An 18311-nucleotide genomic window follows, 5' to 3' on the forward strand; every position below is an offset into this window, starting at 1 on the left:
TCACCTCAGCAGGAGATGCTTCTGGATAAACAGGCATAGAAGTGTCTCATTTTGTTAGACCACTCATTTTGGTTTTAGTAAGATGGACAGTCCAAATCTACTCAGCTCCAATTAGTTGAACAGCATTAATTCCCAGATGAGTATTAGGTTGCAATCTTACGTGTCTCATATAACTTCTTGAACATTACAAAACAACTTTCAAACAAACGTACATAATATTGTTAACTATCCTGAATATTTTATCAGGTAATGATTCTCAGATACCCTAAAGTACTATAAGGTCTATAACATTTGCATTATAAGCAAGATCTTCTGTGCTGCTGCACAAGTCTGATTAGGGATGATTGGTCTTCAAGCATCGCATATTATGACTCTCGAATCCTGTTTCAGCAGGGTTGGGGACGGGTGGAATAATTCATGGAGCCAATCTTTTTACTGCCAAAGGAGCATGATACATTCTGAAACATTATTCTCATTATCCTCACTTCTCATCACTCACAAGTGATGCTTTCCTTGATTGTCAGCCAAGGTAGGAAAGGAGTAGAAAATACTATGAAAAATTATTTAAATTACAACGATCTTCTTCAGGGCGAAAGATAGTGGAATACAAAGATAAACTTGTTGTAAAGCGCTCTTTCTAAATGCAAGTCCCAGATATATCTGCACCGCATCCTCGCACTTCAGAGGCACCTGAGTAAATGCCCCTGTAAATCTGCAAACGCGGACAAAGCGCTGGGATTGGTTTTAGCGTTTGGAACCTGAAAAACAGTCTGTAAAGCGATTAAACTAAGCAGGCAACTTTAGGGACTGAAGATGCCTTAAAGGAGAGGAAGGCAGGATCGCTCCCGCTCCCGCTCCTTCCCTTTCATCCCTGGCCTTGGCAGTGGGGACTTGGTCATCCCCCTTCAGCAGCTCGGGGGCCCGCTGCACCTCCCCTCCCCTTCCCTCCCCTCCCTTCCTCCGAGGCTGTCCGGGGCGCTTGGCCCGCAGGCACGGCAGACCCCGGGCTTTCTTCGCAGATGGAGTTGGGAGAGGGGGCGGGCGCGCTTCAGCCGGCCAGCCCAGCCACCAATCCGCTTGGTTCCGCGCCGGATCAAGCGCGCTTTGCCAGGTACTCCCCGCCCCTCGCAGTGCCCCCCCCCCTCCGCGTCGGCATCCCAAGCCCCCCGCGCTCCGAGCAGCGTCACTCTTATAATAGGCTGTCGTCTGGAGCGGCGCTGGGGTGGAGAAAGTAGCTGCTCTTCCAAGGCCGCGCCTTCGAGCAAGCCGAGGCTGTAGCCTTCCCTGTTTGGCCTTCTGGCGCTGGAAGAGCGGCGGCGGGGGCGGCAACAGCAGCGGAGCCAGCTGGTGGCAGGCAATCGGTGGAGATCCCCGGAGCATTAGCAGGACCAGCGCCCCACAGCAGCGAGGATGGCCCCGGCCTGCCCGAGGCCTCCGAGTATCCCGGCCGAAGCGCCAGACGGGAGGCTGCTCTGAGTCAGGAGGAGAGGAGCTGAGTCGGCGGAGGGAAGGCAACTTTCCCACCAGAAACAATGCAGCACCCCCTGGACCTGGGCGCCGCCGCCGCCCATTATTTCCCCGCAGACCCCTTCGTCGACCACCGGTCGCATCGCTATCGGAGCTTTATGATCGAGGAAATCCTGACGGATCACCCGGATGCAAAGAGCGCGGCACCAGCCGGGGAGCTGCTCAAATTTGGCGTGAAGGCTCTACTCTCGGCCCGACCCTACCACAACCCCCTAGGTAGGTCTTTCTTCTCTTGTGCGAGGTCTCTCTTGGCGGAGCCGGGGCGGGGGACGTGGACGAGGGGGCAAGGACCCGGTATTCTTGTTGGGAGGAGGCTAAGGCGGAAATCAATCTGTGGTAGAGGATGGGGCTGCTCAAAAGGACTTGCGGGAAATAATATTCGTCCCCCAACCAGCCATTCCTTTCCCTCCGCTCTGAAATCAGTGACTTTGGCTCCCCTCGATCTCCAGAGGAACCGCAGCTCCCTTCCACCTCCGCCCCATGTAGCCTGCCTTCGGGGTGTCGGCCGGAGCTTATCCACTCTGCCGCTGGAGAAGGAAGCCCCCCCCCCCTCTTTTCAGGCGCCCCTCCGACTCCACAGGAAGCTGCGATCCGGCAATCACCCGCGAGTTGATCCTGGGGAAGGATGAGGGTCTTTCGTGCCCAGAGCTGCTGGGACGGAGGGCCCTGTGACACCCCCCTGCGATTGCTTAGTTAAGGCTGCCGCGGTAGGACAGGCACACAAGCACAGAATAATTCCCTCGAAAATCGAGTGGCAAATACGTTTAGTGGGTTTAAACGAAGACAGCCTGATTTCCTTAGAGCATTCTCTTTTCCTGAGAGAATAATATTTTCCTTCCCAATGATTCAAGGCCCTTGGAAAATCTCAACTCCTGGCCTCTCACTCCCCACCTTAAAAATTATGCTTCAGGCTGGTTCTGCTCGGAGTGATGCAGTAACAAAGGGCCTACATAATATCATTCTAGTCACTATCTTAATACATTCAGGATAGAGCTACGGATCCAAGCTGACAGCTTGGTCCAAGCTTGCATTTCTTCAGTGGGCAGGGAAAAGGTTAAAAAACAAAACAGGGCGAAAGCTCATAGAAGTCCAAGGCCCCAACCCAGCTGGGGAGTGGGACGTAGTGAGGTGGACTTGGGGAGAAGCTCTGCCAGACTTTCTTCAGGCGCAACTTCCAGGGGGCTGGACTGTCCAGGCCCTGGAGCAGCAGCTGGGATAGGAAGGGCTGAGGAGGCTTGGGCAGGGGCAGCCAAGGTAACCACCTTGCATCTGCACCTTTGGAAAGGCCCATGTCCTGGACCGGCCTTCTCAGGGAGCCTGGCGGGAACACCTCTTTGGCCGCCTCTCTGCTTCGGGTCCTCTCAGCTTGCTGTTGTGCGTGCAGAAGAAGCCCCCCAGGGGCCTGCTGAGGGACTTGAAGAGCCCTCCAGCCCTGCTTTAGACTGACCTTAGGCTGTTCCCTCAGGAGCAATCGGTGGGCTGGAAGTTCAGAGCCAAGGGGCCGAAAGAAGGAGAAAGGAGGCAGGGTCTGTTTCTGGCCGCTGCAGTCCCTCCTGCGCTCCGGGCCTCCCTGGGGTCTTGGAAAAGCGCAAGGTGCCCTGGCCGAGGGCTCCCAGCTGAGTCCCCTTGGGTGCCAGCTCCTTGCCACCTGGTCCTCCCCAGTGTCTGAGCCATGAAATGGCACTTCAACGAGAAACCAGGAGCACAAGAGGGCCTTGTCGGTACCTCGGGCGGGAAGTTGCGCTTGTCTTCCTGCCCTCCATTCGGCTGGGAGCTGAAAACTATGACTGGCTTGATTTCAGTGGTGTCTCTCTAAATCGGGACCCTGCAAGCTTAAATCTCCAGAGGGCGATGAAGCGAGGGAGAGACAAGAGACAAGGGCTGCCTCAGAGCCGGCTGAGATCGACCAGGCTCTTTTCACAGTGTTTCAAAAGCGAGATCCAATCCAGTCGATTTCAAAGACTCAATTCTGGAGAGTCGCTTGTTCCCCCTATTTTGTTTTGTTCTGTATTTGGAGAATGACCCTGAAGCAGTGGTGAATCGTCCCCTGCCCCTTCCCTTGAAGGTGCTGCTCACCAAGAAATCGCTCGAGGCTGATGGGGGAAGAGAGAGGAGCACATGGTGGAGGAAATGCAGGGATTTTCCTTTCACCAGATTTTGCTTGGATCGAGGACGGTGAGAGGAACCGATGTGTAAAACAAGCGAAGCCCTCAGTGCCTCTTCAGATGAAAGGCCCTTCCTTCACTACTGACATATGTAGTACTGTTGCTATATCAGTAATGAGGACAGTGCTAGATCTCCATAAGGGTGGCTCAGTGACATCAAGCAAGAAAGTGACTAGTCACTGGAAAGAAGTGACATTGTTCTATTCCTCTGCCCTGCCTTTTCATTCTGAAAATATCACCTCATGAAATATTTAGGCCTAATGTGATGCGAATAGGGGGTGGCTCTAAGATAAACATTCTGCCTCGGAGAGCTCTTCTGGAGGGCCACTGCATTCCTGCTTTTGGGTATGCTTTACGCAGGACCTATGTTTCTGTTATTTCTCCATAGCCCTCCCCAACCTGGTGCCCTCCAGAAGTGTCGAAATACCACTCTCCACCATCCCCTTTAGAAGGTGGGAGCAGATCCTCCCCGAATATATATATATATATATATATTATATTAGGCACAGTGCCTGGGCTGGGCGCTACCGGCCAGGACACTGCACCTAAAAATATATTGGATATTAGCGGCAATGCCCCTTGGCCTGCAGGGAGCTCTGCTTAAACCCCGCAAGGTTTGTTGCTAAGGAGGGACTGGACTGATAGCCAAAGGCAAGGAATGCGGCCCTAGGAGGAAGAATTGCTGTAAACTCATTTCAGCAAGGAAGACAGAAGGATTGTGTGTCTACAGAGAGACTCTCTGGCTCTCTATCGATTAATCAATGGCGAGAATCCAGAACGGAAATTCCAGAGCAAGACTATAGCAGATTTTGCCACTGGAACAACTCCGGCGGGATCTCTGCTCCGTTTTACATCCCCCACTAATTTACTGTTGTCAGCTTGACTATTGCCTTTCAGAAGTCTTCAGAGGAAGTAAAATGGACATATTTCCATGAAATTATTTTAAACTATGTTTGTTCTTTAAGATGTACCACCAAGAAGGCTGAGGTTAGGACTGGAATTTGCCTGGATAAGGAAGGGAATAACTTTTGGAACTAACATTCAAGAATTAATGTTTCTAAGATGGAGACAGAATACTTGTTCAAAGCTTTCCTAGGAGCTTCTTGACCAGATAAACAGACCTTGAAACAATAAGCACTTCGGAGTTTGCCTTAAAAAAAAAAAAAGAAAATAGACATTGATCGGATGTTTCCATGATCTGTTCCTCTCTTCTCAGCTTCCGAAAGAGGTAAACGATTCTGGGTTATTGTGTCCTCGCCTTTTATTACTGTTGGCTCGGTAAGATACCGAAGTGTAACATGGCTTCTTCCTGCTATGAAGTCTGGGGGGAATTCCTCAAGTTCCATTCAGTTCTGTGGGATTTGCCTTCTATATAAACTTGCCTGAGAAGACTCAGTACTAAGTAATGGGGCCAAAGAGTTCAGACTGGATGTGTTCCAAGTCCCAGCGATTTTAAATAGGTATGATTTAAATGCACATAAAACTGAATTGAATTAGACAAGTTGAGTAAATCCTGTATTATTATTATTATTGTTGTTGTTGTTATTGTTGTTGACCCAAACATAGGAAACATGGTTTAATGCAATAATATAGTTTTGAGTCTCTTTAGAATCTATTCAGAAGTACATCTATATCTGTTTTCATTTATACTTCAACTGAATGAAAAAGTGTATAACTGCATGCTCTTACAAGTTTACTTTTTATATCCTGCTACATCCAAGAGCAATTTATTTCTCATTTCACCCAAAGATCAGAATATATCTCTGTTGATTTCTAAATTTGTCTATATCATTGAATTAAATGCTAACTTTGAAAAGCAGATAAAAGTTTCAAAAATGCAGCTTATATCATTTTCATATATTTATTGTTATGTGCTCTAGAGTAGAAGGATTTATGCTTCACTTTAACAAATAATGCTTATAGGTTGCATATATAGTTATAGAAGAAAATAAGCGATTATCCATTTTCCACATGTATGATGAAAAAGTAAATTCTAGCAAATTCAAATTTATTTTTGCTTACTTTTATTTTTGCCTAATTAAAAAACTTTAAGCGCATTAGTCGCATTTTTTAAAAAATTACCTTGGTCCTTTTTTTAGCAGCACAGCTGCTTGCTTGCTTGCTTCCCGAATATAAAGACTGATCTGTTGCTTCCCGGACCAAAAGAAAGAAGAAGAAAGAACTCCAAGATTTCTTGGGAGCAGCTTAATAAAATAATACCTTTAAATAAGCCAATATTGACCGCTGTCTTAATGCCTCGCAGACGTACTTCAAAACCCTAAAACCTCAACAAAAACAGAGTAAATTTCAAGCTGGAAATAACTAGGTTCCCCTGACGTCATAGGGGCTTACTTACAACCCTGGAAGGGTACCGTTAATTCCCATAATCAATGGAAAATTCACTGTATTGATTTACGACGGAAGGGCCCCCTTGAAGTAACTGGCTGCTGGTTTCCTTGGAACTGCTTCCAACTAAGAGGCCTGGATCGCAGCTTAATCCTTGAAACTTGCGGTCAAGCAGCATCGGTAGGATTGCGCGGTAGAAAACTCCGTCCCTTCCCATCCCCGAAGAGCTCGCAAGGGGGCTCCGTTCGCCTCCATCCCAGAGCCTCTCTAGTTTAACCCCAGAGCTCAAGGGTGCTGTTTTCCAGGAGCTGCTTTTGCTCGCACCTCTGGGTCCCTGCAGCTTGGATTACCTACGGAACAGGGGCAGGGTTTTGCTTGCCCTGAGCACATTTCTGCAGCCAACCATGTTTCCTCGGAAAGAAGCCCCGTTCTTATCCGTAAGACTAGTTCCCAAGTCCAGACCTTTAGCTGGGTGGCGCTTGCAACTTTGGGAACCCTCTTCTACCTGGTATCAGCCTTCCTCAGTGGGATGGACTAAATGTTCCATCACCCTCATGCTTGTGGAGATTGGGGGTAATGGGTAGGGGCGCCCAGGGCATCCGAAGGCATCAGATTGGGGAAGGTTAGCCAAGAAAGGCACCGCAGGGTTGGATTTTTGTCGCTGTTCCCAAGTTTCTTTCCTACAGGATAGTTCTTAAATCTCAAAGTAGAGACTGTGTGTGTGTGTATATGTGTGTGTGTGCAATGCCTATCCCTGGACTTCTGCCTGGGCCAGTCAGGTGCTTGTGGGATCAAAGGGGACGCTACCAATGGGGGGGGGCATCAAGGCGGCTCATAGTTGAGATGGCCCCTTTTTTTAACCATTACTCCCATTAGCCGGTCGTGGCAAACCGAAGCCAAACTGAACACCCTGAAAAGCCCCCATCTGTCCGTCTGCCCCAACCAGCGCCCTCTAGATGTATTGGGCTCCTGTCACTGGCCCCTCTGGTTGGGGACACTTGCTGCCAGAGTCCATCTCATCCAGAAGGTGCCTTCCTGCAAAAAGAAGACCGGTGCCCTTATCTCTCCCCACCCCCCTTGCTTTTAAGGTGCTGCCAAACCCCCGGGTGAATGCAGACGGCTGAGAATGAGGGTCTGTCCCAGAGAGCAAAGGCGGTGCTTCAGCGCGCCTGATGGTCCTTCTCCCAGGCCGCAGCTGCCTTTCTGGGAGCCCCACTCGAGAAGCAGGAGGGGCTGAAGGCAGCACGTAGAGTCCACCGTCCCTAAGTTCTCCGAGCAGAGAGAGAAAATACTACGTTTTGTCCTGGCCCCCTGCACAGGGTTTTGCGTGCTTTTCACACTCACCCGCTCTGGGGATGGGGGTGGGGGTTTCTCTATTTTTACGCAGCGTATATCCCGTGTGTCACCCTCTCTTTCTTTGCTTTTCTCTCTCCCCAGCGGTGCTGAAGGCGGAGCAGGCGGCAGTCTTCAAGTTCCCGCTGGCGCCGCTGGGCTGCTCGGGTCTGAGTTCGGCGCTGCTGGCGGCCGGCTCCAGCCTCCAAGGCGGTTCCGGGCCCCCGCACCTGCCGCTGGAGCTGCACCTCCGCGGGAAGCTGGAGCCGGGAGCCCCCGAGGCGGGCAGTAAAGCCAAGAAAGGCCGCCGGAGCCGCACGGTCTTCACTGAACTGCAGCTGATGGGCCTGGAGAAGCGCTTCGAAAAGCAGAAGTACCTCTCCACGCCCGACAGGTGGGCATCGCCCGGAGGTCAGCGTTCCGCGGGGGGTTACTCTGGGCTCGCAGGAGAGAGGTGAGGGGCTGACTTCGGAGAGACATTTCCTCTAGATCTGCAAGAGGAGGATCGGGGGGCGGGGGCGGTGGACGCGACCCATCGACCTGCCGGTGGTCCAGTGCTATCGGGGAAGGGAAAGTGCGTCTCTGTGTCTGTGTGTGTGTCCGCCCTTCCTTCCAGCAAGGGAATCCCAAGCGAAAAACCACCCTTATGGGGCCTTGTCCCGCATGGGGGGCGGGGGGCGCGGGCAGGAGGACTCGCGTTCCTCAAAAGTGTGACCAGAAGGAAAGGTATTCACACACACACACACCCCCTCTTCTTGGGATCTTAAGCTAGGCCGGACAACCATTCCCTGAGCAGGGAGTGTTGGCCCGGAGCTGCGTCTCAGACAACCGGTGCTCAGCTACTCTCGGTCGCGCCTCTCCTGGAAGCTAGCCGGCCTCGCTGGGCTGCTCCCGGCGCTTTGGCGCGAAGGGGAGCTGAGTGCGGCCGTGCCTTCAGTGCGCCAGACGCTCAAGAGTCGCCTAAGGGGGCGGGGGAGGCAAGCAGAGCGGATCTGCCAGAACAGCAATCAGTGCAGCTGTTTCTTCCTGCAGGATAGACCTGGCGGAATCCCTGGGCCTGAGTCAACTGCAGGTGAAAACCTGGTACCAAAATAGAAGAATGAAATGGAAGAAAATAGTAAGTGTGCTGTCTTGATGTTCAGATTATGAAATTTTCACCCAGCCCATATTTACACAGGCAACCTGAGGAAGACTACCATCCTATCAAACATGTTCTTGAAAAATATTCCCAGGGCTTCAGCCCTTCCCAGGGATCCCTTCCTTTGAGGCACAACTCCCATCATCCCCAACCAGCATGGACATTCCACATTGGAAAAAGAAACTGAGTGCATGAGGAGGCCTTCCTCATGCAATACAATACAATATGAGGCAGGATACAATAGAGAGGCAGGAATTTTGGCTGGCTCTCCTCATTCTGCAGTGGACTGATCAGGTGGGGCAGGGCAATTTTTCCCATCTCAAGGGCTTGTTATAGCTGGACCAAAGACTGAAAGGCTGCTTGTAGCTCCTCACAAAAATAGGGCTGCTAGGGAGAAGCAGGTGCTGGGTGGGGGAAAGCCTTTTCATGAAGTGGGGAGCCAGCTGGTTTTATGAGCAATTCCCCCACCCCCACCCCTGCCTTAAGACACAGCCAGACTGGAATAGCCAGTGGGATATGCTCAAACTACAGATGTGGGGCCAGGAGGGGACTTAGGGAAGGGGCGGGCTAGCCTTCCCTGGAGCCTTCAGCTAGAGAGGAGAGATTCTTAGACCAGCTCGGAGTCAAGCCTGACTTGAAGGCAAAAAGAAGACTTTTGATTATGCAAAAAGTATAGGATTGTGCATGAAGATTATCATGATTAACCCAACATTGTCTGACCAGAAGTGTTGAGGCCATGTCTTATCCCATCTCCAGCCATCTGGTCTTCCAGATGTTGGAAGTTGTGGTCCAGTGTACTCGAAGGGCAGCCGACTGGGGAAAGCTTCTTCACAACGAGCTTGTTGTGCCGTTCTTTGCATTCAGGGAAAATTCCTGGGTTGAAATGCAATGTCTGTACTGGGGGTGTTTAATCCGTTTCCCTCAAAGTGCTGCACAGCATTTAGAGAGTAGAAGCTGATTTTCCAAGCAATACCCGGAAAGAGGAAAGGCTGCCATCTTCCTTAACCAGCACTTCTTAAACCTGAATGAAACGTAACCTATGCTCCCATTGTTTAAAATTAGTCACCCGTAGCCCATTTGCTTCAGGTGAAGCTATTGTTTATTTACCCCAATTTCTAACCACATCCATGTGGAAGTGAACTTGACTGAAGCAGTTGAACCTGTCTCATTCACGATGACTTTGCTTAACCTTATTATTCCTCAACCTTTTACAGCAGAATATGGGAGAGGCAGAGAGAAGGAGGAAAATAAGGTTCTAGTGGCCATGGGGACCGAGGTTCCATTTCAAGAAAGCCCCTGGCCATAAGACTCAGTGGGGAAAAACATGCAGTGATGGGATTTGTTTAGCTTTGGCTTAGGGTGTTGTCAGAACCCAGCCAACTGTGGCTTGTAAATGATGGTTCATGGCTTAATATTCCATCAACTGTGGTCTATGCACTAAACAGTGGCTAAAGGAACCTGGCTTAGCGCAATGTGCAAACCCAGTTACTAGAACAAATGAAAGCAGAGTGCCTGCCAAGGGGGCCTTTCCCAGGTGGTCTAATGGCAGGCTGCCTGCAGCGCGATGCCTCCCGACCTAGAAAGCGAGGGTGGAAGAAGAGACCCTCCCGTAGTCCTTATCTTTCCCCAATCTCCATGCCTCCAGCTTCTGTTCCAGATGGCAGGCTACCTCAGTTTTCCTCTTGAGATATCGGCATTCTGGGATTTGTAGTCCTGACCTAGTGGGAGGAAGGACAGCACCCTCTCTGTCCCTGCTGGGCTGGAAGTGAGCCTGTTTTGCCAGCCTCACGGACTGGCCATCATTTTGGAAGTGACCATTGCGTCGTCTCCCTTTGGACAAGAACTGAGGCAGAAGTCAGGAGAATAGCGACCCGACCCGCAGTTGCCTAGACCAAACAGGCCGACAACTCAGCTCTTTTCCGGGCTCAGCCGCTGAGACCAGCGAGATGCTCCCAGTTCAGTCTTGCTCCAGGGGAGGCCTGAGGCCCCTGAGGGGCTTGCTCCGCAAGGAGAAATGGTGCCTCTCATGTTCACCAGCCTCAAATGCAAGAGGGAGGAAGGAATCCAACAGGATTCCTGAGGAGAGTTTTTCTCAAGGTGTATTGCCGGGGGGGGGGGGGGGAGGCTGATCAGCTGAGTATTTGCTTTTCAAGCTCTAGATCAACCCGTAGGAACCTTCCCCACAAAAGCCAGCAGACAGAAATACTGTAGGGGCCAGGCGGCTGGTTGACCGCTGCACAGGCCAAGCAGCTCTGATGTCTTTTCATTGGCCATGATTGCTGGGGGGCGGGTGAGGGTGATGTTGAGTTTCCCGACCTTCTCAGCAAGGCTGCTCTCTCGCCTCCCCCTCTTCCCCAGCGCTACTCTTAGTTAAGTCAGACCTTTGCTTTGCTTCCCTTCGTTCCCTTCAGACTGTGGATTTTTTTTACAGGTGTTGCAAGGTGGAGGCCTTGAGTCTCCCACCAAGCCCAAAGGTCGCCCGAAGAAAAACTCCATCCCCACCAGCGAGCAACTAACCGAGCAAGAGCGAGCCCGGGAAGCAGAGAAGCAGCACGCTGAAAACCTCGACTCTCCCTGCCAAGTCATCCAGGAGCAATAACGGAGCGCCGCAAGCCCGTGGACTAAGGATCTAGCACCCAGATTGCTGATGCTGGACTGCAGGTCCCCAAACCTCCTGGCTTAGCCTGGAAGGGTGCCTGGGACCTGCGGCCGAGAGGACTGAACTTCAGCCTTGCGCGCCTTGCTAAGCGACGAGGCCCGTCCGGCTTGCAATGCCATCCCGTGGATCGCCTGCCTTGGGTGTAGACAGGAGGGGGCCACTGAAGCCGAGGGCCTTGCAGCCGCTTTCGCTGCCGTTTAAATAAGTTGCCACGTGCAAGGAGATGACGACGATCGGGGTGGGGTTGGGGTGGACTCCGATTCCCAGTTGATTCCGTTGTAGGATTTCCTAGGCGTCTGAGCCCTGCCGCCCTCTCCCTGGGTGCGGACCTAAGGAAGAGCTGCTCCCTCTGGGTGGGCTTGAGGAAGGGTTGGGGTTTCGCCCGTCGCTGTTCTTGCGCTGTTTAAGAGCGGGGGACCATCTCCGAACTTATTTGGCAAACTCATTTTACGACCGGTTTTTATTAACGTGAAGATATTGATTTTATTTCAATAAAGTATTTTATGAATGATGGGGCTGAGGCGTGTTGTGCTTTCGTTTCCTGGGACATGTATAATGCCATCGTATTCTCCGCAGGCCTCCTCGCGAAGAGGCCCTGCTGCGTTCAAGAGGGTTTCCTCCGAGGTAAGCCTGCAAAAGGTTCATATTCTGAAGCCAGTCCAATCGCAAAGCTGTTAAGGATCAAGAGGCTTGCCGAGCAGTTGGGAAAGGAAATTTGGCTCAAAGGAGGCATGCAGCCGAGGGCTCTGATCTGGCATCTTTATCTTCTCCTTAAGTGCCTCAGCACTGGGTCAACTTCATCTGTGCTGCTCCGAATCGATTCAGAGCTGAGCCTGGTTAGAATTTGAATGGGAGATGGTCAGGAAATCCTAAGGCTATAAGCTAGATCGGAAGTAAAAAAAAATCTGGAAAACAACAGTGGCAACCCGCTTTTGCATCCTTGCCAGGAAAAGCACAGGGACGTACCCAGGAGGACTCTGGAGGCGCGCTCCACTTGGAGGAGACTTGGCTTTTCTCATGAAACCTATGGGGCTGTGATTCAGCAAACCATACCACTGAAACAACCTCGGAGCAAGATCCAAGCAGCCTTCACCCGGTGGCTCTCTGTCCCCGCCTTAAAGTGCTGCCCTGAAAATCAGTGGAATCTTACCGATTTGCGAACATGCCTTTGCCTTCTGCCCCTTGAGCGGAGCAGCTAAGCCTCGTGAGAGCTCAGTATCCCAAATGGCCACTAAACAGAATGTGTTTAGGGTAGCATTCATCATGAGAACTCTTTTCCTGAAATACAAGAAAGTGACTTCTGAGTAAAAGACGCCAGCTCACAGTCTGAAATCAGTAGGGCGAGTAGCTGGTGAGTAAATCAGGATAGGTTTTCTGATTAAGGTTTTCCTTGCGCATTTTGCAATGTCGCTCATCTTCTTCCACATAAAGACAAAGCAGAATCTGCCTCAATTGGTGCCCTACATTTCAAATATCAACGATTATCTTCCCACTTACTTGGACATATGTTTTCAGTTTGTTTTTGTCACCTTTGCCTACTTGAAAAAAAGGGGACCTGGTTAAAACCCGTCTCTTCGTGCTTTGCTCTCAAGCTCTGTAGAGCACACCACGGCCAAGTGGCAGGGTCCATAGATGGCAGAAAGCCATTCAGACATGGTTCATCAAATAAACTACAGGTTGAATTAATATAACAGGCTAAACTAATGATTTAGCGCAACGTGCAAATCCGATCACTAGCAACCCACCTCAAACTTCAGCATGCCTGCTCGACCATGTGTGTCTGTACATCCAGATGGATGATTCTAAGTAGCAGCAACTGGATTATCTTTTTTAGCACAGGGCGCGCTGCGGGTGGGGTGGGGGGCTTGCCTGGTTTCGGTTTCCAGCAGCCCTAGGAACACAGCTAAGGCGCTCCTGCCCTCCAGCCACCTCATTACCTAGCCCAGCCTAATCTGAAGCCTGCAGGAATCCCATTTCCCATTTTAAGGCAGCCTGGGTGGCTCCCAGCTCTCCCGCTTCTTTTGCGTCCTTTGCGGTTTCGTCTAATGCAAAGTTCTGGAAGAGGCTGGAGCCTGTGTGCTGTGTTGTGATCCTGACAATAAAGTCTTCTCTCTTCTCTTCTCTTCTCTTCTCTTCTCTTCTCTTCTCTTCTCTTCTCTTCTCTTCTCTTCTCTTCTCTTCTCTTCTCTTCTCACCAAGGAAAGGGATCACCCTGGGCCTTCCCTCCAACAACCCTACCCTACCGTTTTCTTTTCTTTTTTTTAACTCCCAAGAGTCAAACCGAGAAAGGCACAGAGTCTTTTTGGGAGGAGGGCAGGACAACCGTAACTGATAAAACAAGCACAAAAGCAACTCAGCTGAAACCTTCCATTTTCCTGGAGTAAGTATCACTGAAGGGGGCCTGGGGGTTACTTCTCTCGTGAATAGGGATTCTCTGTGAATCCATCCTTCCTATCATCAACAGGGGCCCTTCTTTCCAAGTATGGCATCCAAGGTAAGGTCTGCGCTACTTCAAGCCAGAGACAGCGGATTTATCGTGATATAAAACGGAGACATTTCTGCTTGGCTGGGCGAAAGTTCTCAGTATGCTAAGCCCTCAGATAGGCTCGGAGGTGCTGTATCTACAGGTGGCGGTAAAGCCCCCTGAGCCAACGGGGCTTGGTCTCCAAGAGACAAGAGAGAGTGGTGCCCCTTCGTGGTTCTTGAGACTCCTAGTCAGTGGATTGCAGTGATTTGCCTTTGAGCGTAGAACGGAAGAAGGTCTGCCATAACATCCTTCGCGGAAGGGGCTGCATCTTTTTCTGCTTCTAACTTCCTTAATGGGGCACGGCTCATCCCTGGCTGTGTTTCTCAGCTGTAGCTCCCCAGCTTGCTAACCCGAACCCAACAGCACGCTGGGACAATGCAGAGAGACAAACAACTCACGGTTTCCTCTCACCAGGTTTGGTAGCACACCAAAGCCCTCATATTCTTCCGGCTACCCTTTATTATCCCAAAATTCTCCAGTCTGGTGTGCTGGACTTCAGTACGGCAGTTGGGAACTTTGGGAGTGGAAATCTAGCATATTTGGAGGACTGGAATCAGAGAAGGTGTCACGAGTTGTTTGCCGTTTTAGTTCTGACTCAAATCAGGCCAGTGGCAGCTGGAGCCCCTTGGACCTTTCCCCCCAGGACTGCAGCCCCGGCGCCTGAAGTTTGAGACTGGCGCAATCCTGGTTAATCTTCCCCATTGAAATCTGTGGGCTCGAAATGTCCTTGGCTGTATGTCACCTAAGGTACGAGTGCCATCTGAGTGTGGTTCCCGGAGGGCGGGTCCCTCCCCAGGCACTCTTTCCAACAGCAACCCTGGAGCTTCTTCGGAAGCTGGCAAGGCTCTCCAGAGACTGTAGGCAGGGTTACTGTCTCCAGCACCTGAGCCCAGTTTCATATTGAAAGAAGCTGGAACAGTCCATCTTGAAGGGAACGAAGACTTTTGGAATGCAGTGGGGGAGTGAGCATGTGAAATGGGCTGCAATTCTTAGCGGTGTCCTTGGAGTGGACTCGAAGGCCCTGGAAATCAGCCCTTAGCCTGGGGCTGCAATGCGCCGTAATCCTAAACATGGGTGCTTATTATTTATTTGGGGCATACCCCACCTTAGTTTCACGGTGCTCATTTATGTATTCTATGCATTATTGACCGCCTTGCCCTTTCCATAATTTTATTCGGACAAGAACCTTCAAAGCAGGCTGGCTGAGAAAGAGGACACTCAGGGGCTTCCACGGCTTGGTGGTGGTGGTGGTAGTAGGGCGTTAGGATGTTCTCTTTTCCTGGCAGCTCCACCAGCGGCCACCTCAGCTACCTTTTCTCCCACTAACGAGCCCAAGGACCTCATGAATGGGGCTGCGACAAGGGGGGCAACAACTAGAGGGCAGCAAAAGGGAGAGAGAAAACATCCCCTTGGTTGCCATCTAGTGGTCTTCCAGATTTCTGCAGCCCTACTTAATGCAACCTTTCTCATTGGTGGAAAACTTAGGACTTCAGAGCTCAGTCTGAACGGAAGAGAAAGGAATGAGAACGGGCCAGGCTATTCAAACAGGCTTCTTCAGCAGGCAGCCGGTCTTCAGTGGGGCTATTCTTCCAAGTAAATAAGTCCTTAGGAAAGTAACAGATGGTGGGGCTGGGGAGAAACCCAGCAGTGCTGAAAGCCTAGTTGGATTCTTGATCTGTCGCCACAGCGATGGCTAGATGGAAATGGCCACAGCCTGCGCGGTGGCGGAGACATCTCCCTTTAAGCCTGCGCCTTAGGTGACCATCTAACCTGGAGTAAGCCGCCGCCGCTGCCACTGCCTTCCTTAGAAAAGGGTAAGTGGAGGTTACTTGCTTTGCGATCGATCTAGACGCATTTATGTCCCTGGCCAGAGAGGGCCTGAACGCTGGAGCTCAGCAGTGGAGGGTCGGCCCCGGGGAGGCGCACAAGTGACTCGGGGAGCCGCAAGGAAGCGTCAGGCATGGAGTGCTGGGGGTCTTCCTCCCTTCCAGGTTTAGGAGGATGCTGGACTGCTCAGTCCTCGTGGCGAGGACCCTCAGCCAGCTCCAGGTGGTTTTCCTTGTTAGGCTGCTGTCCCGACCTCGGGTTTTCTCCAGTCCAGGCAGAGAAAGCTGCTTAGCTTCGAGGAGCAGCGCATGGCCAGCCTGAGCAGCAGGCAGAAAGCCTCCCATGGGTCCGCACCAGCGGTCGCTGCCTTGTCTGCCTGAACCCTGGGCAAGGCCTGCCTTCTACCAATCACCCCCAAGGGCCAGCGCCTGAGACCCGGGAAGCCACCCAGTTGCTAATGCAGGATTGGCTCGGCTGAGGAACGTGCGGCTCTAGTAGGTCTGTTTCCCCCGCCAGAAGCGCCGCTGAACAGCGTAGGATTCGCTTGTGCCCGGGCATCTTGTGGTAGGTTAGTTCATGAAACGGATTTTTGTCGAAGGACAGCTGGCTTGTCCCGTCTTATTTACTGAAATCATTAGTTTTATTCCCTTTTTCTACATCAAAAGCACTTAAAGGCGCTTTATCGATTAATAGAGCGCCAAGCTGTGTACAGACCAGCGTCTCCCGCCCGCAAGTGAGAAGGTGCACTGTTAAAGCCGCGAGGGGAGTGGAGTTGAACCCTGCTTTTCACGGAAGCGGCAGGCAGGGTGACAATTTATGGGCAAGGGGAAAACTGGTGCAAGGGTGGTGGCCAGCTGTCCCAGTGGGGCTTTTGAACAAAATGTGTCCTCAGTGGAAGAAGTTTTGCAACAGGTTTGATGGAGGGGTGAGTGGGCCAAACAGCTCAAACAGAAATGTTAGTCTGACACATTCACGGAATGTGTAATAGTGTGTAATTATTATAGTATAGCACATTATCATATAGCTTTATTGAAAGCAACTAAAGCACCTTCCGACAATAAGTTTTATAAACTTATTCTTCAGAATTAAACAGGAGAGTGGAGGGGGGAGGAGAAGAAGGGGGGGAGAGGAGAAAAAGGAGTCGCTGGCAAGAAGAATAGGTTAACGTCACAATATTCAGATAGTGATAGAAAAAGAGGTTCTGAAATTAATTTGTACCCCAAATAAAAATAGTCAGCCTTGCACTAAAGCATACCAAGGCAATTATTTGATCTGTTGTAACTTGAACTGGAACCTCTTGGCCTTTGTAAGGCAGAAAGGAGAAATAAAATGTGGTTGGCATTGTATGAACAAAACAGAATCGGTGTACAATAGAATGTACACCAAGTTGCAACCCTAGTTTGGCCTAATTTGTGCAAATTCAGCCTGTGTGATTGGCTTACATGTATTGATCGTATTATTCCATTGGGCTAATTGAATTAATTCTGGTTCAGTTAAACAAGGTAATCTTGTGCAACAGAGCCTTTTAGTGGAAATCAAACAGGCAGCAATAATGAAGAGGCCTGAGTGCCTGTTGTTTCCACTTTAAATTGTCGTTGTTGTCGTTACTGTCCTTCAAGTTAATCTTGATTCCTGGTGCCTCTGACAGGTCCCTGCAATTTTCTTGGCAACATTTTCAAAAGTGGTTTGCCTTGCCTCCTTCTTAGGGCTGAGAGAGAAGGACTGGCTCAAGGTCACCCAGCTGGTTTTTGTGCCTAAGGGAGGATTAGAACTCAGGTCTCCCCACTTCCCACTCCTAGTCCTGTACCTTTTACCACTACACCAAACTGGCACCTACCAGGGGTAGAAACAGTATTCCTTTTTAACTATTTAGTATCCCCCAATTTGGTAGGGTCTTGGATGGGTGAATAATCTTCAAGGCAGCAGAATAGCTTGATTAGAATGGAGTGAAAGTCCCAGGTACAAAATAGCCTTACGCAAAGCAGCATGTAAAAAGAGTGGGCTTTTTGTTTCACAAAACTATATCCAGCTGAGAAAGAATTCTGTGTGACTTGGTGGCTTTCCAAATGCTATCTAGTAAGCTACCATGCTACTATTTATTATTATTTTGTTTCTGAAAAGTTGGTTAGTTGGGTACTTCCTATGTACAAAACAAGATCTACAATAGAACTTTCTGTACCATAATAAATGTATTAAAGATGAACAAGGTCCACCCTTCTTCCCACATGTACAGTACTGTGCAAAAGTTTTAGGCAGGTGTGAAAAAATGCTGTAAAGTAAGAATGCTTTCAAAAATATATATTGTAATTGTTTATGTTTGTCAGTTTACAAAATGCAAAGTGAGCGAACAGAAGAGAAATCCAAATCAAATCAATATTTGGTGTGACCACCCTTTGCCTTTGGTGTAAGAACCAGCATCAGTTCTTACACTTGCAAACTTTGTACATTTGCACAAAGTCAGGGATCTTGTAGGATTAGAGTCAGATGTATGATTAACTAATGATACCAAGCAGGTGCTAATGATTGTCAATTTCATATGTAGGTTGAAATGCAGTCATTAACTGAAACAGAAACAGCTGTGTAGGAGGCTTAAAACTGGGCGAGGAACAGCCAAACTCTGCTACTAAGGTGAGGTTGTGGAAGACAGTTTCATGTCACAGGTCATACACCATGGCAAGACGGAGCACAGCAACAAGACACAAGGGAGTTATACTGCATCAGCAAGGTCTCTCCCAGGCAAAAGTTACAAAGCAGACTGGGGTTTCAAGATGTGCTGTTCAAGCTCTTTTG

The 18311-nt window shown here is 50.2% G+C and overlaps 1 protein-coding gene across 1 annotated transcript; it reads left to right on the top strand.

Moving 5' to 3' along the window:
- Positions 1–1187: 1187 nt before the first annotated feature.
- Positions 1188–11678, top strand: BARX1 (BARX homeobox 1). The gene is made up of 4 exons (XM_007434838.3): positions 1188–1743; positions 7476–7764; positions 8403–8487; positions 10940–11678. The coding sequence occupies exons 1-4, from the start codon at positions 1533–1535 to the stop codon at positions 11105–11107; spliced, it is 753 nt and encodes a 250-aa protein (XP_007434900.2). The 5' UTR covers positions 1188–1532; the 3' UTR covers positions 11108–11678.
- Positions 11679–18311: the final 6633 nt, after the last annotated feature.

Source organism: Python bivittatus, unplaced genomic scaffold, assembly GCF_059951505.1.
Source record: "Python bivittatus isolate LINGU-HERP-01145 unplaced genomic scaffold, Pbiv_v1 ctg000080_np1212, whole genome shotgun sequence".
In the NCBI taxonomy this organism is placed as follows: Eukaryota; Metazoa; Chordata; class Lepidosauria; order Squamata; family Pythonidae; genus Python; species Python bivittatus.